We start from the raw sequence: 27,215 nt of genomic DNA, 5'->3' as shown, positions 1-27,215 counted from the left end.
GGGGTTATCCTACAAAATTGTTACCCCCTATCCACAAAATAGGGAAAATGCTTCCAGATTGGTGGGGGTCCAACTTCTGGGACCCCCATTGTTGCTGAGAATGCCACAGTGAAAGCCATGGCAGTCATGCATAGGCACCACCATTCCATTACTTTTAGTAGGACTAATGGAGATAGTTGAGTTCAAGTACGTGGCTATCTCTAGCGGTCGCATTGCAATGAACGGAGCAGTGGTGCAAATATGCAACCTCTACTGCTTTCTGCACCCCCGTTTTCAGGATTGGTGGGGGTCCTAGACGTCAGACCACCAGCGAGCAGCATGTTATCCTGTAGATAGGGGATAATTTATTTTCATGGGACAATCTGTTTAAGTATTGCAGTACGAATGGCTAGTTATAGATAAGGGCTTATTCACACAGGCGATGTGAGTTGTACCCGAAAATCTTGTACGCAACTCGCTTTACATGGCCCATGGGCATGCCTGCTGTCCGGTGTGCAGGACAATGCACATTACATATTCACTCTTGCGTGAGGCTCATGAAAAAATAGGACCATCAGTCCAAGTTAAAATACGTTTCTGTGAATGAAGCCATTCAGATGGCTTCTTTTCCCTTGAGCGTTCCGTCTATATTGCAATCAGAAGGAACTCGCATGGGAATATCGCCCCTGTGAATAAGCCCTAACAGTGGGATAAAATAAGAAGCTAATAGGCTGGCAGCTAATAAGACGCATTATTCTTGTTCGCCACATGTGTAAAAGTTTGATGGTAAAAGTCAAGTGGTAGTATAGAGCTTCCAACACCCTGGGCAATACACGCTTGGTTCCAGAAGTATATGGACTGTGACACAATGTGCAGAATTTAGACTCCGCACCCCATCACAGCCAGCATTTTATCGTCCATTCACACGACCATGAGTGTCACTTTTAGCGAAATAATACGTTGCACCTCGGAAAACCCTCGCTCTGCAAAAATCCTCAGGATGCCTTCCAATGCCTATATAGAGGCACCTGTAAGCTTTATGCAGCATTGGACACTGCTAAAATGCCTCCCCCTTCCTTTCTTTGTCCAACTCCCATAGGAGCCTATGGGAGCCACCGGCATATATCGGGCAAAAGATAGTTCCAGAACTATCTTTTTAGCCACCGTATATACGCAGGACGTATTTCGGTCACGAATGTTCCTTTTTCACCGCTCAACGTTTTTACGCACCATATATTCGCCCATGTGAATGAATGCATTGGAAACCAGATGGCCGCATATATCTGTCGGGCGTAAAAACGTGCTGTATATGCGCTCGTGTGAAAGAAGCCTTAAAAAGAAGGAAAGCACTAGGGGTCTTAGCAACACCAGAAGTCCTAGAAGAACATAGAAGGCAACTAAAGGGGATGATTGCGAATTCTGACTTTAGGTAGTCATTAGAGATGAGCGAACACGTTCGGCTCCGCCCCTTTTTCGCCCGAACACCGAACTTTGCGAACACTTCAGTGTTCGGGCGAAAAAGTTCGGGGGCCGCCGTGGCAGCGCGGGGGGGTGCGGCGGGGAGTGGGGGGGAGAGGGAGAGAGAGAGGGCTCCCCCCTGTTCCCCGCTACTGCCGCCCGCGCCGCCGCGCATCTCCCCGCCCCCCGGCGGCACCCGGACACTTACGCGCGAACACTGCAGTGTTCGGCAAAGCCGGTGTCCGGGTGCGGATGTGTCCGTAACGGACACGTTCGCTCATCCCTAGTAGTCATTGACTACAAAGGATCTGCATCTAGCAAAAAGGTTGAACACGATGGACCTGCGTCTTTAATAGAACTATGTAGGTATTAAAAATAATCCTTATAATTTTGTTAAAATAATCACAGAAGGTGGCCAAACGTTTTATAAAAACACCCCCACTTTCCAGCAGCATGCTATATAATGGAGGTTGCACATGTGCAAAATACTGATAACCATTCGCACATCTACCATATATTGGGTGACGGGAAATTAGTATCATACTTGCACATAGATCAAGCATATAAAGGCTTACAGCCTATTAATGACACTCTTTGCACATGCCCAATTCACACAGACTAATTTGCATATGCATTTGAACAAAAAAATTTGCACGCACAATATGCAGGAAATAGAACCCATTGATTTCAAGAGATCTCGTACATGCGTGTATTTGGCGTGCGCAATTCGGTCTATTTTCATGTGCATTTGCACAGGGAAAGAACACATCTTCTAATATTTCTGTTAAACCCCTTCAATTAACACTGAAAGTCTGCACTTCTATCACATATTGATGGATTTGCTTTAAAATTGATTGTGGTGGAATCAGGAGGTTAAACTATAAAGGGTGTCCCGTCCAACTGCTTCTGGACCCAAGTGGATATATATCCAGTGAAGAGAACTCGTGATTGTAGTGAAATCTGCCCAGAAAACCACCTCCTTGAGAGGCAGATATTTCTTTGTCTTCATCTGCACAATCGATGGTGATAGGTTAGATATTGGATTGACCGTCTGCTTTCTTCCAGCAATAGGTGTATGATTTACTGGCTTCTTCACTGTTGAACTCCTATGTGGACCTTTGTATATTCAGATATGTGACCAAAGCCACAGCTGCCTCTCAGATGGATTCCTCCCAGGAGGTGAGTGCCACGCGGAATAAGAACACATGTGGTTTTTGCCATGTTCTAGATGGTTCTAGCAGGTAAACTGGAAAAGTATTCTGCCTGATCTGATGTCCTGAGTAAAGGCCCATTTACACGCACAGATAATCTTTCAAACGACTGAAAGATTTAGCAATCTATTTGCATAAAGTGTTAAGGCCCATTTACATGCAACAATTATCACTCAAAATTCGCTCAAACGATGTTCTTTGAGCGATAATCGTTGGTTATAAATGCTACCATTGTTTACTTTTCAGCCGAATGGTGATTTTTAGGTGAGCATAAAATCGATCTTTCGGCTGGAGAGCTGATAGCAGGGACTGCACACTGTGTTCTCAGCAGGAGCCGTTGATAACATTGTATTCAGCTTGCAGCCCCTTGGCAGAACAAAGGAGCTGTATGCAGATAACAGACCACCTGCTGTTATCTGAATACAGCTCCTGGAGGCTCATTTGCATGCAAATAAACGTAATAAGCTGCTAATGGGCATTAGTGCTCACAGTTGCTGGCAGATTACAATGTTATAGACAATGTGGAGATAACAGCATGCGGTCTACTGACAGGTAAATGTATTTGCTTTACCTGTCAGTAGCTGAACGATGGGTTTTAAATTCACCTTAAAATCATCGTTCAAACGAAAAGTGTGCGATGCCCGTGTTTACATGTAACGATTATCGCTCATTTTCAGACGTTTGAACGAATTTTGAGTGATAATCATTATGTGTAAATAGGCTTTAAGATTGTGAGCAGATCAGCACCGCACAAGGAGCAGTTCTTCTGCAGATCTCCTCCCTTACTCAGTCCTTTGGATATGCCCAAAGCAGCAATTAAACACTGTCTGAGCAAACATCTTGTAAAGCCAAGTGCGGATCCATGAAAGAAACAAGAGGCTTCATTCAGATGTAAAGCTTAAAAAAGGCGAATATACAGAAAGCGTCCATATACTTACCAGTGTACTAATATAAAAGAGAATCACCATGGCCAAACAATTCTGTCTCTGGATGGAACGGAACAGCAGCGAGCGGACCCCGTTGACTGTATTGGGGGCCGACCGCTTTCTGCCCAGCTCATTGGCTTTTGGATAGAAGAAGCGCAGATGTGAAACCGTCCTGAAATTGATACTGTGCTATAACCAGCCAGGCGCTGTGCTAGACAGTATACGGTATATCAGTTCTGCCTGGGAGCATGCTGCTAATGTCAGTGCTGAGACTGTTCCGCAGCATGTGAATGAGAGGTGTGTAGTGTCCTCCATGTGTCTGCCACTGCATTATCCTAGGGATTATTCTGCCACAAATCCACCAGAAAAATCCACAGCATTTCCGACCCACAAGTGTCATGGTGCCAAGAGCACCGGCACTTCGTGGGTGCTGGTGATGTCACAACGTCAGCCCTGGACCGCGTGATGCTCCGGGTGGCACGTGCTCAGTGTCATTTAGCTCTGGACACCGAGGGATTAACATCTCCCTTTGGCAACAGCGCCGGTAGGCTGACTGGGTTGTCTTGCATCCCAGGCAGCCTATCAGTTTCTCTGTGAAGAAATTTAAAGCGCCTCTCCAGTGATTTTTTTCCCCCCCATTAATTATGTAGCTATCCCACCAGTATTTATAAATGAGCTAGTGTTAAAGGGGTTTTCCGTAAAGAAGACTATTGATGACCTATCATCAGGACAGGTCATCAATAGTTGATCGGCTGGGGTCCATTGCTCAGGACCCCGACCGATCAGCTGAGCGCATGCTGTCAGCACCGCAAATACACAGAGGTCGGAGTGGAATCAGCAGAAATCTCTGCACCGACCTCTATGTGGTGGCCAGCACCTAAAACTGCAGGCATGGCTACCATTGAAATCGACGCAAGCTGTGCTTGCAGTTACAAGCGCCAGACACTACACAGAGGAACCTCCACTCCAACCTCTGCATTTACGGCGCTGACAGCATGCGACTGCTCAGCTGATCAGTCGGGTTCGCAAGCGATGGACCCCAGACGATCAACTATTGATGTCCTATCTTGACTATAGGTCATCAATAGTATTTCCTTGGAAAACCCCTTTAACCCCTTCCTGCCACAGGACATAAATGTACGTCCTGGTAGAGGTGTACTTAACGCAACAGGACGTACATTTACGTCCTGTGGATAGCGCAAGATCAGAAGAGACCCCGCACTACCGGCAGCGGGAGCCGGCTGTCACCGATAGCCGACCTTCCGTTGCAACAGCGGGGGTGGATCAGGATAGCGACCCCCGCTGTTAACTCCTTCCCTGCTGCGATCTATGTAGATCGTGGCATGTAAAGGGCGCACAGAGGGAGCGCACTCCCTCTGTGACGTCATCAGATTCTCACGATGAAATCGCAGAGAGTCCGATGCTTTGCCATGGCAACAGGATGCGAGCTACAGGCGTCTTGCATTGCCATTGCCTCTGATCAATATTACAAGCGATAAGGCATTGCAGGACAGAAGTGTAAAATAGTGTAAAAAGAAGATAAAAATAATGTAATAAAAAGAAAATGTAAAAAATATATTAAAATAACCCTTTTTTGTGCTTTTCCTCATATTAGCATAACAACATTTTTAAAAAAATTTAAATCACACATATTTGGTATCGCTGTATTGTACGTAACGCCAGGTACAATAAATTGAACATGCATGGCAAAAAGCGTAAAAAAAACTGAGGCAAAATGCTAATTCCCAAAAAAGGTTTTTATGGCAAGAAAAATGGAAAAAAACTAAAAAAATATAAGAATTTTGTTATCGTTGTAACCGTACCGACCCGCAGAAAAAATGTATTGTGTCATTTATGGTGCGTGATTAACGCTGTAAAAAAAATCTATGGCAGAATTTATGTGTTTTCTCTCCCTGTTATCATAAAAAAATTAATAAAAATTTTACAATATAGTCTATGCACCCAAAAATGGCACCAATAAAAACTACAGTTCGCTACGCAGAAAACAAACCCTTATACAGCCGCATTGACTGAAAAATAAAAAAGTTATGGCTTTTGAAAATGGAGTCTGCCAAAAATCGTTTCATCTTTATGCCCAAAATTGGCCATGTCCTTAAGGGGTTAACTAATGCTGTGCTGATGTGAAACTGAAAGTAAAAATCTTAGCCACAAGATGGTAGCTGAAGAGCATAAGACAGGAAGCTGCACTGCAGGGAAGTGGATGGAATACACAGAAGAGACCCCCAGAATGTGACAGGCAGTCAGGTGAGGAGAGCGGGGATGGAAAAATGTGTTTTTCACCTCAGTTGCTCTTTAAACCAGCTCCTTTGTGCAAAGCATGACAGTTATACCGCTTGCATCTTGTGGACCTGTGCTCAGTAGTTTCTGTGCTCAGTGGATTTGTATTTAGTAGTTCTGTATACAGGAGTTTGCTGCTCAGTTTCTCTGTATCCAATGTTTAGTACTTAAAGGGGTTGTCCCGCGGCAGCAAGTGGGTCTATACACTTCTGTATGGCCATATTAATGCACTTTGTAATGTACATTGTGCATTAATTATGAGCCATACAGAAGTTATAAAAAGTTATTCACTTACCTGTTCCGTTGCTAGCGTCCTCGTCTCCATGGTGCCGTCTAATTTTCAGCGGCTAATCGCCAAATTAGACGCGCTTGCGCAGTCCGGGTCTTCTGCTTTTCTCAATGGGGCTTCGTGTAGCTCCGTGTAGCTCCGCCCCGTCACGTGCCGATTCCAGCCAATCAGGAGGCTGGAATCGGCAATGGACCGCACAGAAGCCCTGCGGTCCACCGAGGAAGAAGATCCCCGCGGCCATCTTCATCAGGTAAGTAAGAAGTCACCGGAGCGCGGGGATTAAGGTAAGCGCTCTACGGTGTTCTTTTTTAACCCCTGCATCGGGGTTGTCTCGCGCCGAACGGGGGGGGGGGTTGAAAAAAAAAAACAAACCGTTTCGGCGCGGGACAACCCCTTTAAGCATTCTGTGGTTTAACATTCCGTGGTTGGTGTCATTTGTTCATTTTGATCCTAGAATTGCCTGCTCTCCTGCGGTGGGGTCACTATTTGCAGGGTGGGTACTCGGCTTGAATAGCCAGTCTGGCTTTGGAAGTTCAGGCAATACCTTGTTGCCATTATCACAGTACCTTTCTAGTCTCCTACTTTTACCAAAAATATCCCATTAATCCGCCCTCTGGTCTAACCACATGCTTAGCTCTGGAATTTATCGTCCTCATTAGCAGACTATAGTTTGTCAAACATGATCTGTCAGGTTGGAAATTTGGTCTGTGGTTGGCTACAAATATTATTGTATGGCCTGATACACTGAATTTGACTAATCATTTACCACTTTGCATAAGCCCATTGTGTTTAACACTTAACAATAAAAACACACTTTGTCCCTCATTGTCCAATTTATTCTGGCATGCTGCTGTTGGGATCGTCCGTACAAAGGACCCAATGGATAATTGATCTTCTGATCCGAGCTTTGTGTATTTGGCCATTTTAGGACCTCTGAATAAGAATCCTATATTCTACTGTAGCTTGACAGTACTGTCAATAATTAGATCATTTTAACCATTGTTTTAATCATTGACCACTAACAGCTTGTTCTACGATTCTTGCAGAGAGAAGAGATGAGGAAACACAACTCTACATACCGTGAATTCTTGCAGACTCTTAGTGTATTGCAATGGATATTGACCTTTTTGCTACTAGGTAAGAATAATACATTTGTTATAATCGTTATCTTTTTGAGCTATTAGAGTGGATTAAACTGTTGATTACTTTAGAAAACCAAGAAATCTAGTCTTAAAACTGCAGACTGAGGCTCATTACAATGTATTCGACTCAGCCTGCAAGACAACCCCGGGCTTCTGCTGTTGGCAGCAAAACAACTTCATACACTAAGACTCAGGTGCAGGGAGACAGTTAACCACCAGGGGTCCTGATTGGTGGACCCAACCGATCTGCCATGGAGGACAGGTTACCAATAACTAAAAGTGGGGCAACCCCATGAAAGCAGATCTGTTATCTGAATATGCTGCTGGGTTTAAGGGCAATGTATTAAGTGGACAGGTACGCTCTGTCTCATAAGCTTAGGACAGAATATAGTAGGCAGGGATTTGTGGAGGAGAGCATAAGTATCTGAATATCAATGAGTAGTATCAGCCTCCCCTCTGCCCGGCATTACAAACTTACAAATGCAAGTATATTAAAAAACACCTGAAACAGATCAGTGTAAGGCCGTGTTCACACAGCCAGGAGCGAGTTGAACCTGAGAGTCTTGGGTGCAACTCACATTGAACAGCACACGAAAACCCTGTCTTTGTGCTGCACAGCTGAATATCCTAATCTCGTCCGAGAACTGGACTAGAATAGGACATGCAGCCATTTTTCAAATTCGGATTATCGGTCAAAGTGAAAAATCACAAGTCTGAATTAACACATTCAAATGAACGGGCTATTTTTCCGTGCAAGTTCTGTCCATCTCAGACTCAAACAGAACTTACATGCAAAACTCATCCGTGTGAATACAGACTAAGTGGCAAATTGCTGAAATCTGCATGTCTGTCACTATACTGCATGCAGCCTGGGAACCAAAAGGGACCTGACAGGTTCCGTTTAATGCATCCTATAAAGATAATACATCTAAGTTTGTACTGTATGTGTAAAGGATCACATTTATTTTACATTGGCAGTGAGACCCCCACCGATCAGCATGTTATTCCTTATGCTGTGGATAGGGGATAACTTGTGATCCTGGTACAACCTCTTCAACCCTTTGCAATCTAATTTTGGATTCAGGGTTTCCTAGGGGGCTTTCTCTTTCTGCCATTTTACAATGACGCCATCTGCTGGCTAGAGCCAGTACTGCAGTATGTGACATGCTGGAGAGGCCCCCGACAGCAGAGTGGTCAGTAATATACAATAGGAATACCTTGCCGGACGTCTTCCGACATCGGAGCTGTACAGGCTTCAATCAGAATGTTGGAAGATGTCAGACAGTGGATTGGAAAGGGTTAATATAATATCTCTTTGGGTCAGTGGACAATGGTTTCTCTGTGCCACACACTGGTTTTGCCTTGGTCCAAATTCAGAAGCGACACCTGAGGAACTCCGGTCTTCGCCCTTTCACCCCACCAGTGCGTCGCTGAGGGGTCCCCAGACTGTTACACTGGAAGTTGTTCCAGGTTTGTGGCAGCTGATGCCGCCCCGAAACCTGAACTTGTGAACAGAGGTGTAGTTAAATCAATCCTGGTTGGGACAGGCAGCATAATTCAAGCTGGAGGTCAGGACATACAGAATGGGTTCAGCACAGTACAAACAGGACAGGAGAATGGCCAATACAAGAAGTCATGGTCAGGAGCAAGAATACACAAGAGTCAGAAACCTGAGTGGGTATAAACAAGACCGCACCTTAAAGGGGTTGTCCCGCGCCGAAACGGTTTTTTTTTTTTTTTTTTAACCCCCCCCCCGTTCGGCGCGAGACAACCTCGATGCAGGGGTTAAAAAAACAACCCGCACAGCGCTTACCTGAATCCCGGCGGTCCGGCGTCTTCATACTCACCTGCTGAAGATGGCCGCCGGGATCCTCTGTCTCCGTGGACCGCAGGGCTTCTGTGCGGTCCATTGCCGATTCTAGCCTCCTGATTGGCTGGAATCGGCACGTGACGGGGCGGAGCTACACGGAGCTACACGGAGCCCCATAGAGAACAGGAGAAGACCCGGACTGCGCAAGCGCGGCTAATTTGGCCATCGGAGGGCGAAAATTAGTCGGCACCATGGAGACGAGGACGCCAGCAACGGAGCAGGTAAGTATAAAACTTTTTATAACTTCTGTATGGCTCATAATTAATGCACAATGTACATTACAAAGTGCATTAATATGGCCATACAGAAGTGTATAGACCCACTTGCTGCCGCGGGACAACCCCTTTAAGTTGAACCAAAAACTCAGATACCTTCCTTAGTTGGAAGGTGCCTGATATAGCCAAGGGTAACTCATGTTTGGCAGGGGAAGGTGTATGTTATCCCTTTGAGAGCACAGGCATGTGCGCGCCAGAGTTGGGTGCCTGCAGGAAAGACTAGGAGAACGTATGCTGCAGTTGCCAGTGGGGGAGAAGAGACAAAATGGCGGCCACAAACCTTAACAATACCCATATATTATAATATTGGTCCTCATCCTATAACTACTTCAAGCTTTAGGAAAAAAAATATCACCACACTTTGGAATTGCTCTCATCTTACTATATAATTCATCTCATTATGGTATACTGTTCCCCTCCAGATAATTTTGGAACAAATATGGCCTTCGATTTTAGTGGATGGCCAGTATATATGAAATGAGTGGATGCCTATTGATATTAATGGGTGCTGTTCCAGGGTTAATTTTTCCTGTACCTGGAATGCGGCCTATCAATTTGCCACTGAGGGACCCACAATTAACAAATATGCCAAATCGGGTATAGAGAGGATTATTTTATTACAGCTCAAACTTTCCTCGTGATTACTACTTTGTACACGTCTATCCCATAGAGCCATTTCTTGTATTTTCAGGTCCAGTGTGTGCGCTCCTCATCACTTGGGTCATATACTGCCAATTATGGCCAGCGTTTGTCATCTACATCATCTGGATGATCTCGGATTGGAAAACTCCAGAGAGAGGTAAGTAGTAAAATGTACGAACACGAGACATATATATATATATTTTATGTATATGGGAAGAAAATTGAAAATCCCTTCTAAGATCTAAGTTTTATGCCTAAAAAAGGGTTGTACGGGTTTAGGTGTACAATTAGTGGGGGTCTTCCGCCCTGGATCAATCTGCTGATCGGCTGAGGTTAGGCCATCAATTTTTAAGACCTAGACAACCCCTTTTTAAGGTTAGCAATCTAATATGTTAATTGGAACATTCAAATCTTTCATCAAATTTAAATCTTATTAATATTGTTGTCGGTTTTGCAGGTGGAAGGAGGTCTCTTTGGATGAGCAAATGGACCATGTGGAAATATTTTAAAGATTATTTCCCAATAAAGGTAGGTGAAAATATAAGAGCTGTGTAGAGTGTATATGTTTTCCAGTAATTACACCATGTAAGGAAAAGATTAATTGAACTAGAAATTCTTTTAAGGAAGAATGAAAAAAAAAAAAACTGCAGTCAATCTTTGACAAATGTATGAACAGAAAGAGTCAAGCTGCTGGCACGCACCAACTTTGTGGCAATACAGCGCTGGAACAGGGCGCCTGGTGAGAATGAAAGACAGCTTCCCCCATCCCTTCACCTTTGAGCCTCATAACATCGTTTATGGGGCTCAAAACTGAAGACTGGTTCCCTTTAGGTTATGGTATAATGACAAGAGTTGAGTTCCTAAGTATCAAAGAAAGTATGTGGGCACAATAAGTAGAATATACCTGTTATGTCCACTGGGAGCACCTCGCCATACCAAAGAACAGGAGTGGTATTGTGTTCCCACAGGATGTGCTGGCTGGAACACTAAAGGGACAGGGAACTGCATACTGGGAACTGGACTCACGGACAGACATAATATAGGACTGACAAACGGCCAACACACTCACCAAACATACCTGCACACATAACAGATGGAATTGCTATGAAAGTATGAGGTATTGCTTCATGAATTGGCCAAATCATTTAAGTCGCGAGCCACTTCAAGGCTCCTCATTGTCTCGCAGGTCCCTACTCTAATGAGACAACATCCACCAGAATCCTGCTGCAAGCAGGGCGATCACCTCGATAAGGGTGGCCCCGCACTGGAACCTAAGGGTCTAACTAGCCCAGAGATGACAAACGATCCAGCAAGACAGAACACCGTTCACACCAACACTCTTTAAAGCTAGAATGCATCTAAGGCTAGCATTCATTATTCCTGAGTAAGGACCCTGAGAGGTTTGTAAGCTTGCTATAACATCATGTATTTTTGTTAGCCATTAAAAGGTATCATATCTACAAGATTACTTGGTTTCTCTTGCTGGGAATAATCACTTATTCCTGTGTGTAACGCTGAACCAATGTTTAAACGCAACAAAAAGCCTAAGCCAACGGTTTTCATGCCGGCTGAAACTTAAAGGGGTTGTCCCGCGGCAGCAAGTGGGTCTATACACTTCTGTATGGCCATATTAATGCACTTTGTAATGTACATTGTGCATTAATTATGAGCCATACAGAAGTTATAAGAAGTTTTTCACTTACCTGCTCCGTTGCTAGCGTCCTCGTTTCCATGGAGCCGACTAATTTTCGCCGTCTAATAGCCAAATTAGCCGCGCTTGCGCAGTCCGGGTCTTCTTCTTTTCTGAATGGGGCTCCGTGTAGCTCCGTGTAGCTCCGCCCCGTCACGTGCCGATTCCAGCCAATCAGGAGGCTGGAATCGGCAATGGACCGCACAGAAGCCCTGCGGTCCACCGAGTGAGAAGATCCCCACGGCCATCTTCATCAGGTAAGTAAGAAGTCACCGGAGCGCGGGGATTCAGGTAAGCGCTCTCCGGTGTTCTTTTTTAACCCCTGCATCGGGGTTGTCTCGCGCCGAACAGGGGGGGTTGAAAAAAAAAAAAAAACCCGTTTCGGCGCGGGACAACCCCTTTAACGTTTAAACTGAGCGATTATCGTTCGCTTTAGTTCTTTGAACGATTTTTGGAATGATAATCGTTCTGATTGAACACACCTTTATTGAGCAGTTCAAGGATTTAAAAACGGCTAATATTTTTGTCTTCACGGTACGACCTCTTCTAGTTACAAATGGTCTTAATGTGCAGGTCACAATACAAAATGATAAGGATATTAACGATGTTCTTCTTTTTGTACTTCCAGCTCCATAAAACTGCCGATCTAGACCCGAAACACAACTATATCTTTGCCTACCACCCTCACGGCATCATGAGCTTCGGAGCATTCTGCAATTTTGGCACAGACAGTACGGGATTTTCGCACATCTTTCCCAACTTGAAGCCACACCTGACCACATTAGCAGGAAATTTTAAGGTGCCTTTATACCGAGATTACCTACTGGCTGCAGGTAAATGTACCAGTGCAAAGAGTGAACGCTGTCCTACAAAGCAGTTTACAGTCCATTCCGAACCTGCAGTTAACAATACACTTACCATGCTGTACATGTGTGTCATACAAGTAGGGGTTAATTAAATGGTTTGGCCTTATAGGGCCAATTGGCAAAAGAAAATGACCAGAACCCATCTTTTTTCTTAGTTAGACATGGGTACAGCTAAAGCTTCTCTATCCACAGTTGTTGGGCTACCTACATGGAGCTAAAAGTCTGCAACCTCTGCACCCCCCTGTCACTACTGGAAGTCATTATAGTCATAGAGTATGTCATTCTTATGGAACTGGTATGTCTATTTGTAAGGCTACATTCACATGGGGGGAGATTGTCACGCAGGTTTTGTGTGTTGCGAGATGCATGAATATAAACTCCATTCTTTTGAACAGGCTTACTTACATGAGCATTTTTTTTCTTTCCTCACAGTGATGCTAAGATAAATATCAAACAATCATATTCTATCTTTGGGCGTTCCCTCGAAATGCCTCACCCATTGTTTTTCATGGGACTTTAAAAGGCATTGCATGTCACTTGCATACCGTGCGCTGTGCATGCGAGCACAATGTGATGTTTCCTATTGAAATCAATGGGCAACCCTTGCAATCCTCTGACGCACATGCAACATGCACCTGAGGATCACAATTTTAAAAGCTCTTTCCATCGTCTTAAAAAAAACGCGCACGCTCTCCCGTGTGAATGTAGCCTAGCTGTGGGAACAAAAGGTTGATACTGTATTAGTTGAAATATATTTTATTGCTCTCAATAAGGGCTTATTTAGACAACCGTATATCGGCTGGGTTTTCACGCCGAGCCGATATACGGTGTCCTTGTCTGCGGGGGGGGGGGGGGAGGATGGAAGAGCCAGGAGCAGGAACTGAGCTCCCGCCCCCTCTTCGCCCCTTGCCACTATTTGCAATAGGCGGGGGCGAGACGGGGCGGAGCTAAGTCCCGCCGCTTAGCTCCGCCCCATCCCGCCCCTCCCATTGCAAATAGTGGCGAGGGGCGGGAGCTCAGTTCCTGCTCCTGGCTCTTCCATCCCCCCCCTCCTGCAGACAAGGACACTGTATATCGGCTCGGCGTGAAAACCCAGCCGATATACGGTCGTCTAAATAAGCCCTTAGGGAAACAAAATACTATTGATGGATCATTTGATACCTTTTTAATGAATAACTGAAATACAAGAAATGTTAGACAAACTTTCAAGACTACTAAGGTCCCCGATCCCCATGTACCAAGGGAGCAGTTTTAAGCGGAAGCCGGGTCTAATAGGAAACCTGTCAGCGTTTTGATAGGTATAATAAAATGCACTGCATACAGTAACTAATGCAGTGTATTATGCAAATGATCAGACAATCACATCTTCAAAGGCCAGTTTCAGATGAGCATATTGTAACACGTTTGTTATACGGATCCGTAATATGGACGTTACAGATGGAATTACAACCATATGTGATCGGTATTTGCCTGTGCATATTTAATTTTTTTACTGGGCAAATAATGAATCGTGTTTGTGCAATACGGAGGTAAAAACGCAAATAAAATAGGTCATGCTGCATTTTTTAAAATGACCCTGAAAAATATGGCTATGTGAATTGATACATAGATGAACATTAGCTCGGTATGGTGGGCCACCAAACAGAGCAGATATGGAGCTAAAATATACTTCTCTGAAAGCGGCCTTATAGGTGTAAAACATCTATATACATTTTTTTTTAAAATCATCATTTAATAAAAACCTTAGGTCTAAAAGAAAAACATATTTCCATAGTAAAGACTGAAGAAAAACTTGCACATAGTAAGTATTGCGGTATTTATATTATTTTTCTTGAACGGTGAACACTGTTAGTTTTCTTCTTTTTTCAATAAAAAAAAAGATCAAAATGACATGTGTACCCCAAATGGCACCAATATAAACTACAACGCACTCTATGCAAAAGTAATAGAATGTCACCAAAATGTAATGCTTTTTTTTTCCAATTAATCAACATAAGCGTATTGAGATACTTTATCATGTTTATATCGCATGGTGAATCCTGAGAATAAAATAACACGTCACCGAGGTAGTCCTTTTACTATAAAACATAACTTTTACTCATCTAATTAAAAATGAAGGACAAATTACAAACAGACATAAATAAAGTGGAGATCTGTCCCCTCAGATGTACTTGTATAGAGGGATCAATCCCCTCAATAAGGGATAGTTACTACATAAAAGATCAGACTTAAGCCCCATTTAGACGGGATGAATGTCAGGCAAAAGATGCCCGACACTTGTCCCCACACATACTCGCTCTCGAGCTGCTGCAGAGGAGCTAGTATTGCTGTCTCACAGTGGGGTGGCTACAGAAGATTTCTCTCCTCGCTCTCCCCACCCCTCTCTATTGACATAACACAGCGGTCGTTCAATACTGAATAGGCGCTATTTACACTGAACGATGAGCGATCAGCTCATCGTACATTGTTTAAGCTGCATAAAACGTTGAATGATGTGCTGGTTGCTGATTGTTCAGGGTAAATAGCAGCTGTTCAGTATTGAACGACCGCTATGTTGTCAATGGAGAGGGGCAGGGGAGAGCGAGGAGAGAAATCTCCTGCAGCCACCCGACCCCCTGCTGGCTGATCTGTGAGCGAGCCAGCGCAACTAGCTACCGTGTAGGTGCACGATAGCAAGGGCACACAGGGACGAGTGTCAGGCATCGTTTGCCCAACATTCATCCCGTCTAAATGGACCCCAACTCCATAATACTGTGTCTGACTATCTGATATCGAGGGCAATTGTTGAACCAAGGGATGGTTGGTGTCTTCCCTCCCTATGGTTCAATCTATGGCTGATCAATAAAAGATATAGATCAATCTCTGATGTCATCTAGAGTAGTAACTCTAGTGTGGTGGCTCAATCTGACGCACTCTAAAGTAATGACTCCAGTGTAGTGGCTCTAATAGCTCAAGTCCCCCCAGAGTAATGACTCGAATGTAATGGCTCCACTTTATTTATGTTTGTCATATGTCTTGAATTTTTAATATTGGATGAGTAACAGCTACGTTTTATAGTAAAGGGACTTCTACATCTGTGAAAAATTCTGTGTAGGAAATAAACTATGCATGCTAAAAGACAGCAATGAGCCTTATCAGGAATTCACAGCGGGATACAGCTGATACTATTGTTTAAGCTGTGTCCCGCTCCCTGAACACAGGCAAGGTATGAAGAACAGAGCGGTCCAGCTGTGTTCTTCATACCCCGCTTGGAGCGCTTGGCTGTATAACAGCCGGGCGCTCCGAGCAGAGAACTGGATGCAGAAGACAAGCGACCCCGCTTGTCTTCTGCATCCCCTGCTCAGAGCGCAAAGTGATCGCTCAAAGTTTGAGCAATCACCTTGCGCTGAAAAGGCACACAATTATCACTCAAAAGTCACTCAAAAGACATCTTTTGAGCGATAATCGTTGTGTCTAAACCAGGCTTTAGTTAGGGCAGATAAACTGTGTGAAAGTTTTATGGCAACTAAATTAATGGTAAAGGGGTATTGACCCTCTGAGTAATTCATGGCACTTCCACAGGATATGCCATGAAGGTCTTATAGATGAAAGCCCCACCACTGAATGCTGAGGACAAGCATTATCTGTTATCTCTGGCAGTTCCACTGAAATGAATGGAGCAGTGGTGCACCTGCTCAACTGCACTTTCATTCATTCAGGCACCTCTGGGAACATTCTGTCCTTGTATTTTTATGGAACTGGGGATGACATTTACTGGTACTGACTGTGCTTGTTATAGATACTATGTTATTAAATGCTTTGGTTATGATGATTGGCAGTAAAAGGTAAATGTGTTTCATGTAAGATGAGATGACCTTTGTCACAATGGCTTATTATGTGAAGGGAGCCAATGAAAGTCAATGAACTTTCACTCTTCCATTTACACCAGCGTATGGACACTGCATATTGATACACAGGAGAAATAAATGGCAGCAAGCTCTATTTCTCTGCGTATGAAATGCTGTCCATACGCAGGCATTGCAAGAGGGCAGCGTTTTTCGAAACGCATCCCCGCTCTAAATAGAGTGGGGAATTTGATGGATAACAAAACTCACGCTGCGCATGTCCATGATGTAGGGTTCCCAGACATGCCCAGTGCATACTCAGCCAATACACGGACTTTGCGAAAGGGCTTTGTATGTGTTTAACGGAGCAGGAGACCCACGCCATTTTACGCATATGCTCGTGGAAATGAGCCCTTAGAAATCGTATATTAAAGGCAGAGGTGTAACTTGAAGCTCCTGGGCCCCAATGCAAAACCTGTAACAGGGCCCCCAACTATAATGCTTTATTCATAGTACTGGGCTCCCTATATGGAGAAGAGAGGCCTTATGGGCCCCCTAAGGCTCCTGGGTCCGATGCAACTGCATCCCCTGCACCCTCTATAGTTACGCCCCTGATTAAAGGGGCTGTAACAGGATCGCAACTTATCCGTTAGACACAACACAGGGGATAACTTTTTGATCAACGGGGGTCTCACTGCTGATGTAAAAACTCACTGCTCATGTGCGTGACGTCATATTCCCAGGCATGCAAACTCTGCTGGCAGAGCGTATGTGTTGCGATGCAGTGTGAGTGAGCCCTAAGTTCAATGAACATATCAAAACAAATGCAGTCTTTGGGGGGCAAACATTATTCATGGCTTTTGGGGAGTAGTGATAGGGTTTCTAATCTGTTGATTTTGGTGACAGGAATGTGCTCAGTGGCCCACTCCTCCATAGACTACCTATTATCCAGCCAATGTTCTGGTAATGCAGTGGTAATTGTCATAGGCGGAGCAGCAGAGGCATTAAACTGCGCCCGGAATAAACATATACTGACCTTGAAGAAGAGAAAAGGGTTTATCAGAAAGGCCCTCGCTAATGGGTAAGTAATCACTGCTCAACTGTAAATTCATGCCAACTACTAATCTCTTCATTCCATTGTAAACATAGTGCTGGAGGAGTTCATTGACAAGAGCGATGGTACATGACTTATTCACAATGCCGGTAGGTCTTTGTCCTTGAAAAGTGAGAATTGAGTGTGAACACAAAGTGTTCTAATCTTGATACAATACAGTTGTAGATTTATGTACATAAAGAACAGTGACATTAGAAGACTTGCACAGGTTTGTAATGACTTTCAGTATAGTTGTACTGTACGTGCCAATGAACCAAGGATCACCCCATGTTTGCTAGAGATATGAGCAGCACTAGAAGAAACTGATGGGTAAGTCTCTAACCTTCCTTGGACTGGCCATGCATATTAGCTGTCTTCGGTCAACAGCTATTCCCCCGCCCATACACATGCATGCTTGGCTCAGTAGAGTAGTGTTCCCCAACTCCAGTCCTCAGGGACCGCCAACAGGTCATGTTTTCTGGATTTCCTCAGTGTTGCACAGGTGATGTAATTATTGTCAGTGCCTCAGACATTGCCACAGGTGTTCTTACCATAGGATATCCTGAAAACATGACCTGTTGGTGGTCCCTGAGGACTGGAGTTGGGGACTCCTGCAGTAGAGCATGCATGTGTTTTCAATAATGAGGTGAACACCTCTACTCAACTGTGAAGAACTACTTCTAGACTCTTTGTAAGAAAGTCACCCCGATGAATATACCTGTGTTCTAAATAAGGAGAGGGGGATAAACTGCTGCCAGACAGAAAGATTGGGCATATTGAAACTGAACTGCCTGATCCTTCTATCCCGTAATATCTGTCACTAGGGAAGAGTTGAGAGGCCCTCATGCACAATAAATGGTCAGCAAGTTCGACAAACTTGTGCACATAAATATGAGTTGGTGTAAAGATCTCTCTATGGCCAACTCTCTGTATACAGCTACTTACTCCTTTATAAACAATGTCAGTTGATATGTGACATAATATACATATTTGTACACTGTTTACAAACTATTAGCAGTAAACTGTGGCTTGAATTGTTTCCAGTTATCCTTTCCTAATTAGACACTGCTGGTTATCCACTTTGGAGAATCCCTTTCAGTTAAAGAGACACTGCGGTTTATTTTTTTTCCATTCATTATGTAGCTATCCTCCAGTATATATATATATATATATATATATATATATAGTGAGCTGATGTTTCATTGGTTATTTATTTTAGTTATTTCTTTCATTATGACTCTCTTAGCCTCTTTCTCCTCACATGGCCATGTTATCTAAATGATGACCAGCTAAGACCTGCTTAGGGTTTTGATGTCTGAAGCTAATTCATTTCTCAATCTATGTGATTCTGTTACATGATCACCACCACAAAAGCTGCTTAGAGGGAAGCACAGACCCTACATCAGTTATGATGATCTCCTGTCACATGGGTACAATGGAGGAGATCACAGCTCATTCTCTTGACTGTATACTTATGTTCTGTAGCTTATTTAGGTGAATATAGAAGGTAATGATAATCAAACTATTTACTCAGAAGGCAGAAATGGTATAGCTGATGCATCATGGGATAGATGTGAAACCTGGTTGTGCCAGCAGCAGCGTCCGACCATATAGTTCCTCTGCAGCAGCCATTCAGATGAATGGTTGGTGGCAGAGGCATACCTTGATGCTTCTGGGCCCCAATGCAAAATCTGTAACACGGCCCCAAAATATAATGCTTGATTCATAGTACTAGGCTTACTGTATGTAGCAGAGAGGCCTTATGGACCCCCTAAGGCTCCTGAGCCCGGTGCAACCGCATCCCTTATAGTTACGCCCCTGGTTGGTGGTATAAAACTCAAGTCAGCCAAAGTAAATAGGAGGGTGGTTCTGCTGTGGCTCATAGAAGCGAGTCCCAAGTAGGGGCATATGGACATGGCTTATCTTCATGAGATGACCTCTTTTATCCTAGGTCTATCCAAGATTTCTAAGACTTGATTGTGACTGTACTTCTTGATTATAATTGCAGCCTCTGCAAAAAAAAAGTGCTTTCATGTCTGTCTGCACTCTTCATTCTAGAGTTATAGCTGCAGACGCTATATAATCCCCAAGTACAGCCTTGTAAAAGCACTGGCATTAGTAGTTGACTATCATCAGCAGGTTTTTGTATCCTGTCTATAAATACAGTGTAAAATATCATCAATATATTATCAAGAAATATCATTCAAAGTGTAGCAAATAATCACTTTGGTAAATTAATAAAGATTACTGTATATGCTAACTGTATGTAAGCGAGGTAAATTATGGGAGACAAAAGGGTACAGCTATAGTCCAGAGCCTAGCATTCAAATCTACACCGTTCTGTAGAAAGTGCAGTTCAAGATGGCTATTACACACATAAGATCTTACTGTTTAATTATACTTTGTGCCCTCTTATAGCTTCTTACACATTCCTAGTGAAGGAGGATCTGTAACCTTATGTACTTCAGTTATCTGGGTTATGAATAGAATTCCAGAACTATAGTTAAGATCGAAGGTCGTTTTACATGGAGTAACTTGCTTCAACAGCCAAGCGTCAATCGAGATCAATGCTTGTCTGTGTGGTCTTTACACGGACCAATCAGAATCTAAAGTATGTGGGATGAAAGATCAGTTATGTTCCTGCAATTATTTCTCCCCCATAGAGAATCCTCACTGTTGGCAGCACATCCTCCACTCACATGTGGACATGTGCAGTCAACAAAGGTGATTTGCAATCAGCCAATGAACATGTATTTGCTTGCTTATTGGCTGATCAAGTGCACCTTCACATGGGCCAACAAATGTCTGTGACTAATTGCCCATGTAAAGGGGCTTTTAACATCTACAGGTAGAGCAGTAGATCCCTATCAAGATCTGTTTGACAACTCCTGTGGGCATTCTAATAGCAGCCATTGCAATTGGAGTAAAGGGAGGGCACAAGTGCTGCCCAGTTTTCCCGAAAATAAGACACTGTCTTACATTAATTTTTGCCCCAAAAGAGGCACAGTGTCTTATTTTCGGGGGTTTCTTAATACTCTCATTATTGAATAACTGTGATTGGTTCATCGAGCGCCGGCTCTGATTGGCTGAGACGGTATTCCTGAACCAATCACAGTACCCTCTTGCTGAAGCCTGGGTATTCAAGCCCTGTTACCAGGAAGAGAATACTGTCTCAGCGCTGAGAACTACACAAAAGACTGTAGCAGCATTGAAGAGCAGTGAGAAGGTCCCAAACGGCTGGGAGGTTTTTTTTTCCCCATGTAGTGTAGCTAGGGCTTATTTTCGGGGAATGGTTTATATTCCAAACACCCCCTGAAAATCAGGGTAAGGCTTATTATTGGGGTAGGTCTTGTTTTCAGGGAATAAAAAAATCCAGTGGTGCTTTTTTATTGTCGTGCAGATAAGGAAGATAGAATAATACCTCTGCAGCGCCACCTATTGGATTCCTTCAAATCAATGCTTGACCCTTTATGCAGGTCTGTAGAGCAATGATTGGGAATTGAAAACCAAGCCTGATCCCATACACAGACAGCTGTTTCGGGATTTTAGCCCCTTATCAGTGTGCAGAAGGATCCTGCCTTGGCTAGTGAGAGACCTGTGTCCAATAGGTGGTGCTGCAAAAGTATTATTACGTCTTCCTTTTTTGCATATTACTCAGAGGAGCATGGATGGCCATATAAGTCTCCTCACTCACTTTCTTGGTGCTCTCCCTGATGTTACCCTTCCCGACTATTGTCACAGTAATATGCCTGGTTCCGTCTATCTTCTGCATGGACAAACAATCAGCCATGATCTTATATATGAAATGCATGTTTTAATCTGTGAGCGCTATGAAATTATATATTTCTTGTAGAGCATCCTTGGTTCCTGTGTATTCATTTGGGGAGAATGAAGTACTGGAGCAATATCATTTTGAAGCTGGCACCTGGAAGAAGACCCTGCAAGAGACATTCCAGCAATGGATTGGTTTTGCACCTTGTATCTTCTTTGGACAAGGGATCTTTTCTAGTGCTTCCAAAGGAATAATGCCGCTTCGTAAAGCCATCAACACCGTGGGTTAGTGCCACATTCTTAACATATTACATTTTTGGTTTATAAAGTCTATGAAGAGGAGAGTAGGAAGGAGCAGGGAGAATGACTCACATACCTGCTGCTAGAGAAAACTGAAAATTAGGGCTCATTCACAGAGGTGTATTTTAGACCATATTACACGCGTAATACAGACAGTATAGAACATCATTGTTTTGCATTTGTGTATTCATTTTTTACACGTTCAAAAACAAATTGCAGTATATCCTATTTTGGTCTGTATTACATACCAAATTCGCCCATTCAAGTCTTTTGTTTTACGCATGAAGCCACGATACATCAATTGGTCCTTTTTGTGCGATGACACAGTTTGCATGGATTAGATCTGTTTCATATGCATATTGTTTGGATTATTTTCAGCTATAGTCATGAATATTAAGTTCCTGTGTATTTGTGTTCTGGCTTTAGCTCACAATTCCCAGTCATTGTTACAAGGCTTCTTTCAAAAAGTCTAACATTGACTTGCAAAAATATTGCCTTCCAATAGGTGGCACTGTAGAGGTACTAGTCCATCTTCCCATTTGTCCTCATGTGTCCTCAATATACACTTTTTAATGTTTAGTAGATGCCATCATCATAATTACAGCTTTAAAGGTGTGGATACAACTTCGGCATGTGCTTTCCTGCTCATTCTGAATCTCTAAATTGTAGGAAATGCAAATTTCAGTTTAGTAAACAGATCGGGTTTTCACTATCGGTTACGTTTCTTCAGCCCACTTTTTTCTAAGTTGAAGAGCGGAACTGCCAAAGTCATGATCAAAGACAAATAATGTAATCTTAAATATTTCACATTCCCTCTGAGCTTTGTGAAGGACAGCGATTTAAAGGGGTTGTCCCGCGCCGAAACGGGTTTTTCTTTTTTTCAATAGCCCCCCCGTTCAGCGCGAGACAAACCCGATGCAGGTGTTGAAAAAAAAAACGGATAGTACTTACCCGAATCCCCGCGCTCCGGTGACTTCTTACTTACCTTGCGTAGATGACCGCCGGGATCTTCACCCTCGGTGGACCGCAGGTCTTCTGTGCGGTCCATTGCCGATTCCAGCCTCCTGATTGGCTGGAATCGGCACACGTGACGGGACGGAGCTACGAGGAGCGGCTCTCCAGCACGAGCAGCCCCATTCAACACGGAGAAGACCGGACTGCGCAAGCGCGTCTAATCGGGCGATTAGACGCTGAAAATTAGACGGCACCATGGAGACGGGGACGCTAGCAACGGAGCAGGTAAGTGAATAACTTCTGTATGGCTCATAATTAATGCACGATGTACATTACAAAGTGCATTAATATGGCCATACAGAAGTGTATACCCCAACTTTGTTTCGCGGGACAACCCCTTTAAGTTACATTTTTAGATCTTCTTTTCCCTAGTTATCACTAGTTTTGATGAATTTTATCACTTAGTGTTTAGAGATACAAAGCCATATGTAACTGAAAAGAGAGGCTGAAGTTCCAGTGTGGTGTTAGCTAATGTTTGCATTGCTTTTTTATTGGCAAAACCCATTTTACACTGTCCTACCAAAAGTAGTTGTACACTTGAGCAAGAATCAAAAGTAGTATTTATTTTCATATGCTAAGGCCTCCTTTGGCCTTAACATCAGATACTCTTCATAGCATACTTTCTACTAACATCTGACACACTTCAGCTGGTATTTCCCTCCATCCATCCTGCAAATGTCTGGCATCCCAAAGATGTTCAGAAGGGTTCAGGTTGGGACTCTGCAGGTCAGTCCAATCATATAACATCTATATTCTTAAACCAAGCTAAAACAGCATTAGATTTGTAACATTGTCTTGTTGGAAGTATTGCTGACCACTTCCAGAGTATTACCACATTGTCAGCAGCACATTATTGTCTAGAATGTCATGGTTCTTGTCACTACTAATGGACCAAGACCATGCCTCGTAAAATATCCCCAGACCATAATGGAACATCTGCCGTAATTAACTATTGTCATAACACACTTGGGAAAAAGGCATTTTGCAGGCATTCTCCACACCCAGGTACCTCCATCTGATCTGAAGATGGAGTACTGTGATTTGTCACCCCACAGAACGTTTTTCTATTGCCCACTGTCGGTGGGCCAATGCTTGTTCTTTGAGAGAACACGCCAGATGTTTGTAGGAGGAATAGAGGGATATACTGACTGAAAAGTATCAGATGTTGGTAGAAAATATGCTACGTGCAGGATCCAATGTCATTAGGACCAAAGGAGGCCTCACTAATTATTAACATGTGTAAATAAATACTGCTTTTGATTCCTATGCAGGTATCCAATTACTGTTTGTAGGTTAATGTACCTGGCTGCTTGCGGAGCTGCAAGTTCAGAGCTCAGTTGACACTGCCTGGGAAGCATAATCTCTCCTACTGCCTTGTCTCAATTCTGTAGCCACCTGGTTTCTGACACCTTCCTCTCTGAAACTGACATGGCTATGATGTGGCTCAGAAGTATTCACAAGCATATGTAACATGTCATATCAGAATGACACTAAAGGGGTTATCCAGGCATATTCACTTCACCTGATCCCATTCTGACAGTGCCCGCTCCCTGCTGCAGCAGCAAAGACATGTGACCACTGCAGCTAATCACCATCCAAATTGAGCCTGTGATTAGCTATAACAGTCAAATGTTTCTTATTTCAGTTATACCACTGCAGCAGGAAGTCAAGAACGGGGAACTGGGCAGCGTTGGAATGGGAGCAGTGGGGGGGGGGGGGGGGGGAATCGGGTCACGTGCGTATGACTGACTTTTTTTTATACTTATACAGTAGTTTGAGCAACTTTCAAAAATTTTTTTTTTTTTCTGTCTGGTTAACCCCTTTAACCTGCTCTGACCACAGATGTTTCTGCAGTGCTCAAGAGAAGTCAGCAAGGACCAGGAGGCGTAGATGACTGCATATTTTAATGAAGACTACGTGGAAAGTCATTCACTTCTATCTTAAATTAGCTTGAACAATAAGAATTGTTGCAAATGTGCCTAGTATTTAATATACATTGTTTGTACAGACTGTCTTTAACACTTTGAGAAAGTATACAGAGTGTGCCATAAGGTGTATTGTCTCTCGAGGGTATAAAACCTTGTCATTAGATGACACCTCCGATTCTTGTAGTGATTATCCTGAACTGAACTAATCTTTCATATATCTCTTTTCAGTTGGTGAACCTATCCCTGTTCCTAAAATAGAGACTCCTTCGGAGCAGGAGGTGGACACATACCATGCTCTCTATATAAAAAGTCTACAAGAACTTTTTAATTCACACAAGGAACGGTTTGGTCTTCAGCAAAGTGACTCTTTGGTGCTGATATGAGAACAGTTTAAAAGACTTCTGGAGCACAAGCCAACAAAGTGTTGATGGACTCCACTGCCAACAGCATTAAGATGTTAAAGGGGTTGCACCAGGATCACAAGTAATCCCCTATCCAAAGGATAGGGTATAACTTGTTAATCAGTGGGGTTCATACAGCTGAGACCATCACCAATCCCGAGAGCAGAGGTCCTGTGTCGCCCATCCTTCACACTACAGATTTACTGCACTGCCACAGTGAGGAGGAGAATGAATGGAAAGTCGGTCATGCAAGTGAGCTGATGCTCCACTCATTTTCAATGGGACTGTCAAGATAGCCAAACCGGAGATTTCTGTCCCCCCCATTAAAATGAATGGAGCACTGACGTCCATGTAGGTGGGAGAATCATCCCATTAGTGACGAGGAGATGGGGACACAGGACCCCCATTCTCTAGATCCGTGAAGTTTTTCCCTATCTTATGAATGGGGTATAACTTGTAATTCTGGCACAACCCTTTTAAGGGTTTTCACTGCATACAACTTGGTAATTAAGACATCCTGAAGTGTTAACTGCACTCCTTGAAGGCTATGGACACATCTGGGAGATTTTTTTTAAAAACTGCAATTAAAAAGTTTGGATTTGTCTTCTGCAGCTTATACGTTTACAAGCTGCTCCATCCCATTTAGTAGTCGTTCCAACAGGCGGATCTCTGATCGCTCAGTCTACAGCAAATCGAAGCTAACCTCTTTACAACCAAATATTTTTAACTCAAAGCAATTGTAAGTACAGTATGTTTTTTATACATTTAATATAAAAAAGCCTACAGGCTTTTCTTGCACCACACTTTGACGCCTTTGTGTGACCTTTTGGTGGATGATTTTGGTGTCAATAGATTTGTGACATCCTAACCACCGCAGTAAAAACCTAAAATTTGAGTTTGATACATTGAGTGACCTGTTGGGCAAGATCAAAGTTCCTATGTTAAGTCTAGCGGCGCTAGGGAGAGTTAAGTATTGCTAAGCGACGTTCACATCAACAACTCAGCCAATTCATAAATCCCGCCTCCACAATGCGGTGACTGTGATTGGTTCATCGAGCGCTGAATCGATTGGTTCTTTGAGCGCAGCTCAGCCAATCACAGCCATCGCGTTGTGGAGGTGGGATTTATGAATTGGCTGAACCGCAGCTCAGCCAATCTGAAACATTTTATGTTCGCGTAGCAAACCAGCCATCTAGTTTACAAAAAATATCTACAAAGGTGTTCATAGTCTTTTAAGGGGTTGTCTGAGTTGCGTAAACTGCATGTGAAGGTGCAAAATAACACAGTTCATACTTGCCGCTCCCCACTCTTCTCCCATTGGCAGCTCTAGGTCTCCGCTGTGCTGCTTTGTTTGCAGGCTGCAGTCGGCCTGTCACGTCCCGTAAACCTGCTGCTGCTGCAGAGGACTATCATTGGCTGCAGCAGCCTGTTTACGAGATGACTCAGGCTGACTGCAACCTGCGAACATTACATTAAAGGAGACCCGAAGCCACTGGTGGGGAGCGGTGAGTATAAGCTGCTTTATTTTTTTTCACCAGGAGAGAACCCTTATAGCCAGTTGACATAACTCGAATAACCCTTTTAATAAAGCTGCAATGAGAAATACAGCTGATGTCCAGTATGGAACATTGTCTATTCATGTGACCTATGACAAGTCTTCCAGGAACAGGTATCAATTATACCAGTGTTGTAACTTTATTGCCCATGGACAATTATTTGTGTTAGGAGGACATATGTAATAGGAAGAATGTAATGTGTATGATAATACATTCTGTATAATCAACTTTGACATAAAGAATGAATGTACCCCTCTGTTTAAATGCACAGTCTGTCCTTTCTTGTCCACTCTCCTCCTTGTACAGGTGAATATTTCATTCCTGGGAAAATTAAATCAAGGATTTTAAAGAATGAATAGTTACAAAAATACTAAGGTCTTGTTCTAATCAGCAATGGAGGTTCGGAGACTCCATTGCTAAATTTAGTTTAACCCTTTGCAATCCAATTTTAGATTCAGGGTTTCCTAGGGAGCTCTCTCTTTTTGCCATTATACAATGGCACCATCTGCTGGCTAGAGCCAGTACTGCGGTATAGGACATGCTGGAGAGGCCCCCGACAACAGAGTGGCCAGTAATATACAGTAAGAATACCCTGCCGGACGTCTTCCAACATCGAAGTTGTTCAGCCTTCAATCAGAATGTCTTCAGACGTCAGACAGTGGATTGGAAAGGATTAAAAACA

At 43.5% G+C, this 27,215-nt stretch overlaps 1 protein-coding gene across 5 annotated transcripts in view; it reads left to right on the top strand.

The window, feature by feature from the left end:
* LOC136624889 (diacylglycerol O-acyltransferase 2-like) overlaps positions 1-26,868 on the top strand; it is a 41,449-nt gene extending 14,581 nt beyond the window's left edge. For 2 of the 5 annotated variants that reach the window (XM_066598819.1, XM_066598818.1), the window contains exons 2-9: positions 2,503-2,616; positions 7,208-7,298; positions 10,140-10,247; positions 10,548-10,618; positions 12,409-12,613; positions 17,377-17,551; positions 21,417-21,619; positions 24,805-26,868. In XM_066598819.1, coding sequence (XP_066454916.1) covers positions 2,599-2,616; positions 7,208-7,298; positions 10,140-10,247; positions 10,548-10,618; positions 12,409-12,613; positions 17,377-17,551; positions 21,417-21,619; positions 24,805-24,959 — 1,026 coding nt within the window. In that variant the 5' untranslated portion in view covers positions 2,503-2,598 and the 3' untranslated portion in view covers positions 24,960-26,868. The other 3 variants (XM_066598839.1, XM_066598831.1, XM_066598823.1) reach the window with 3 other exon arrangements.
* The last annotated feature ends 347 nt before the right edge of the window (positions 26,869-27,215 follow it).

Source organism: Eleutherodactylus coqui, chromosome 1 (genome assembly GCF_035609145.1).
Source record: "Eleutherodactylus coqui strain aEleCoq1 chromosome 1, aEleCoq1.hap1, whole genome shotgun sequence".
Lineage (NCBI taxonomy): Eukaryota > Metazoa > Chordata > Amphibia > Anura > Eleutherodactylidae > Eleutherodactylus > Eleutherodactylus coqui.
Note: the sequence above shows the minus strand (reverse complement) of the source record. Positions and strands in the feature narration are given on the sequence as shown.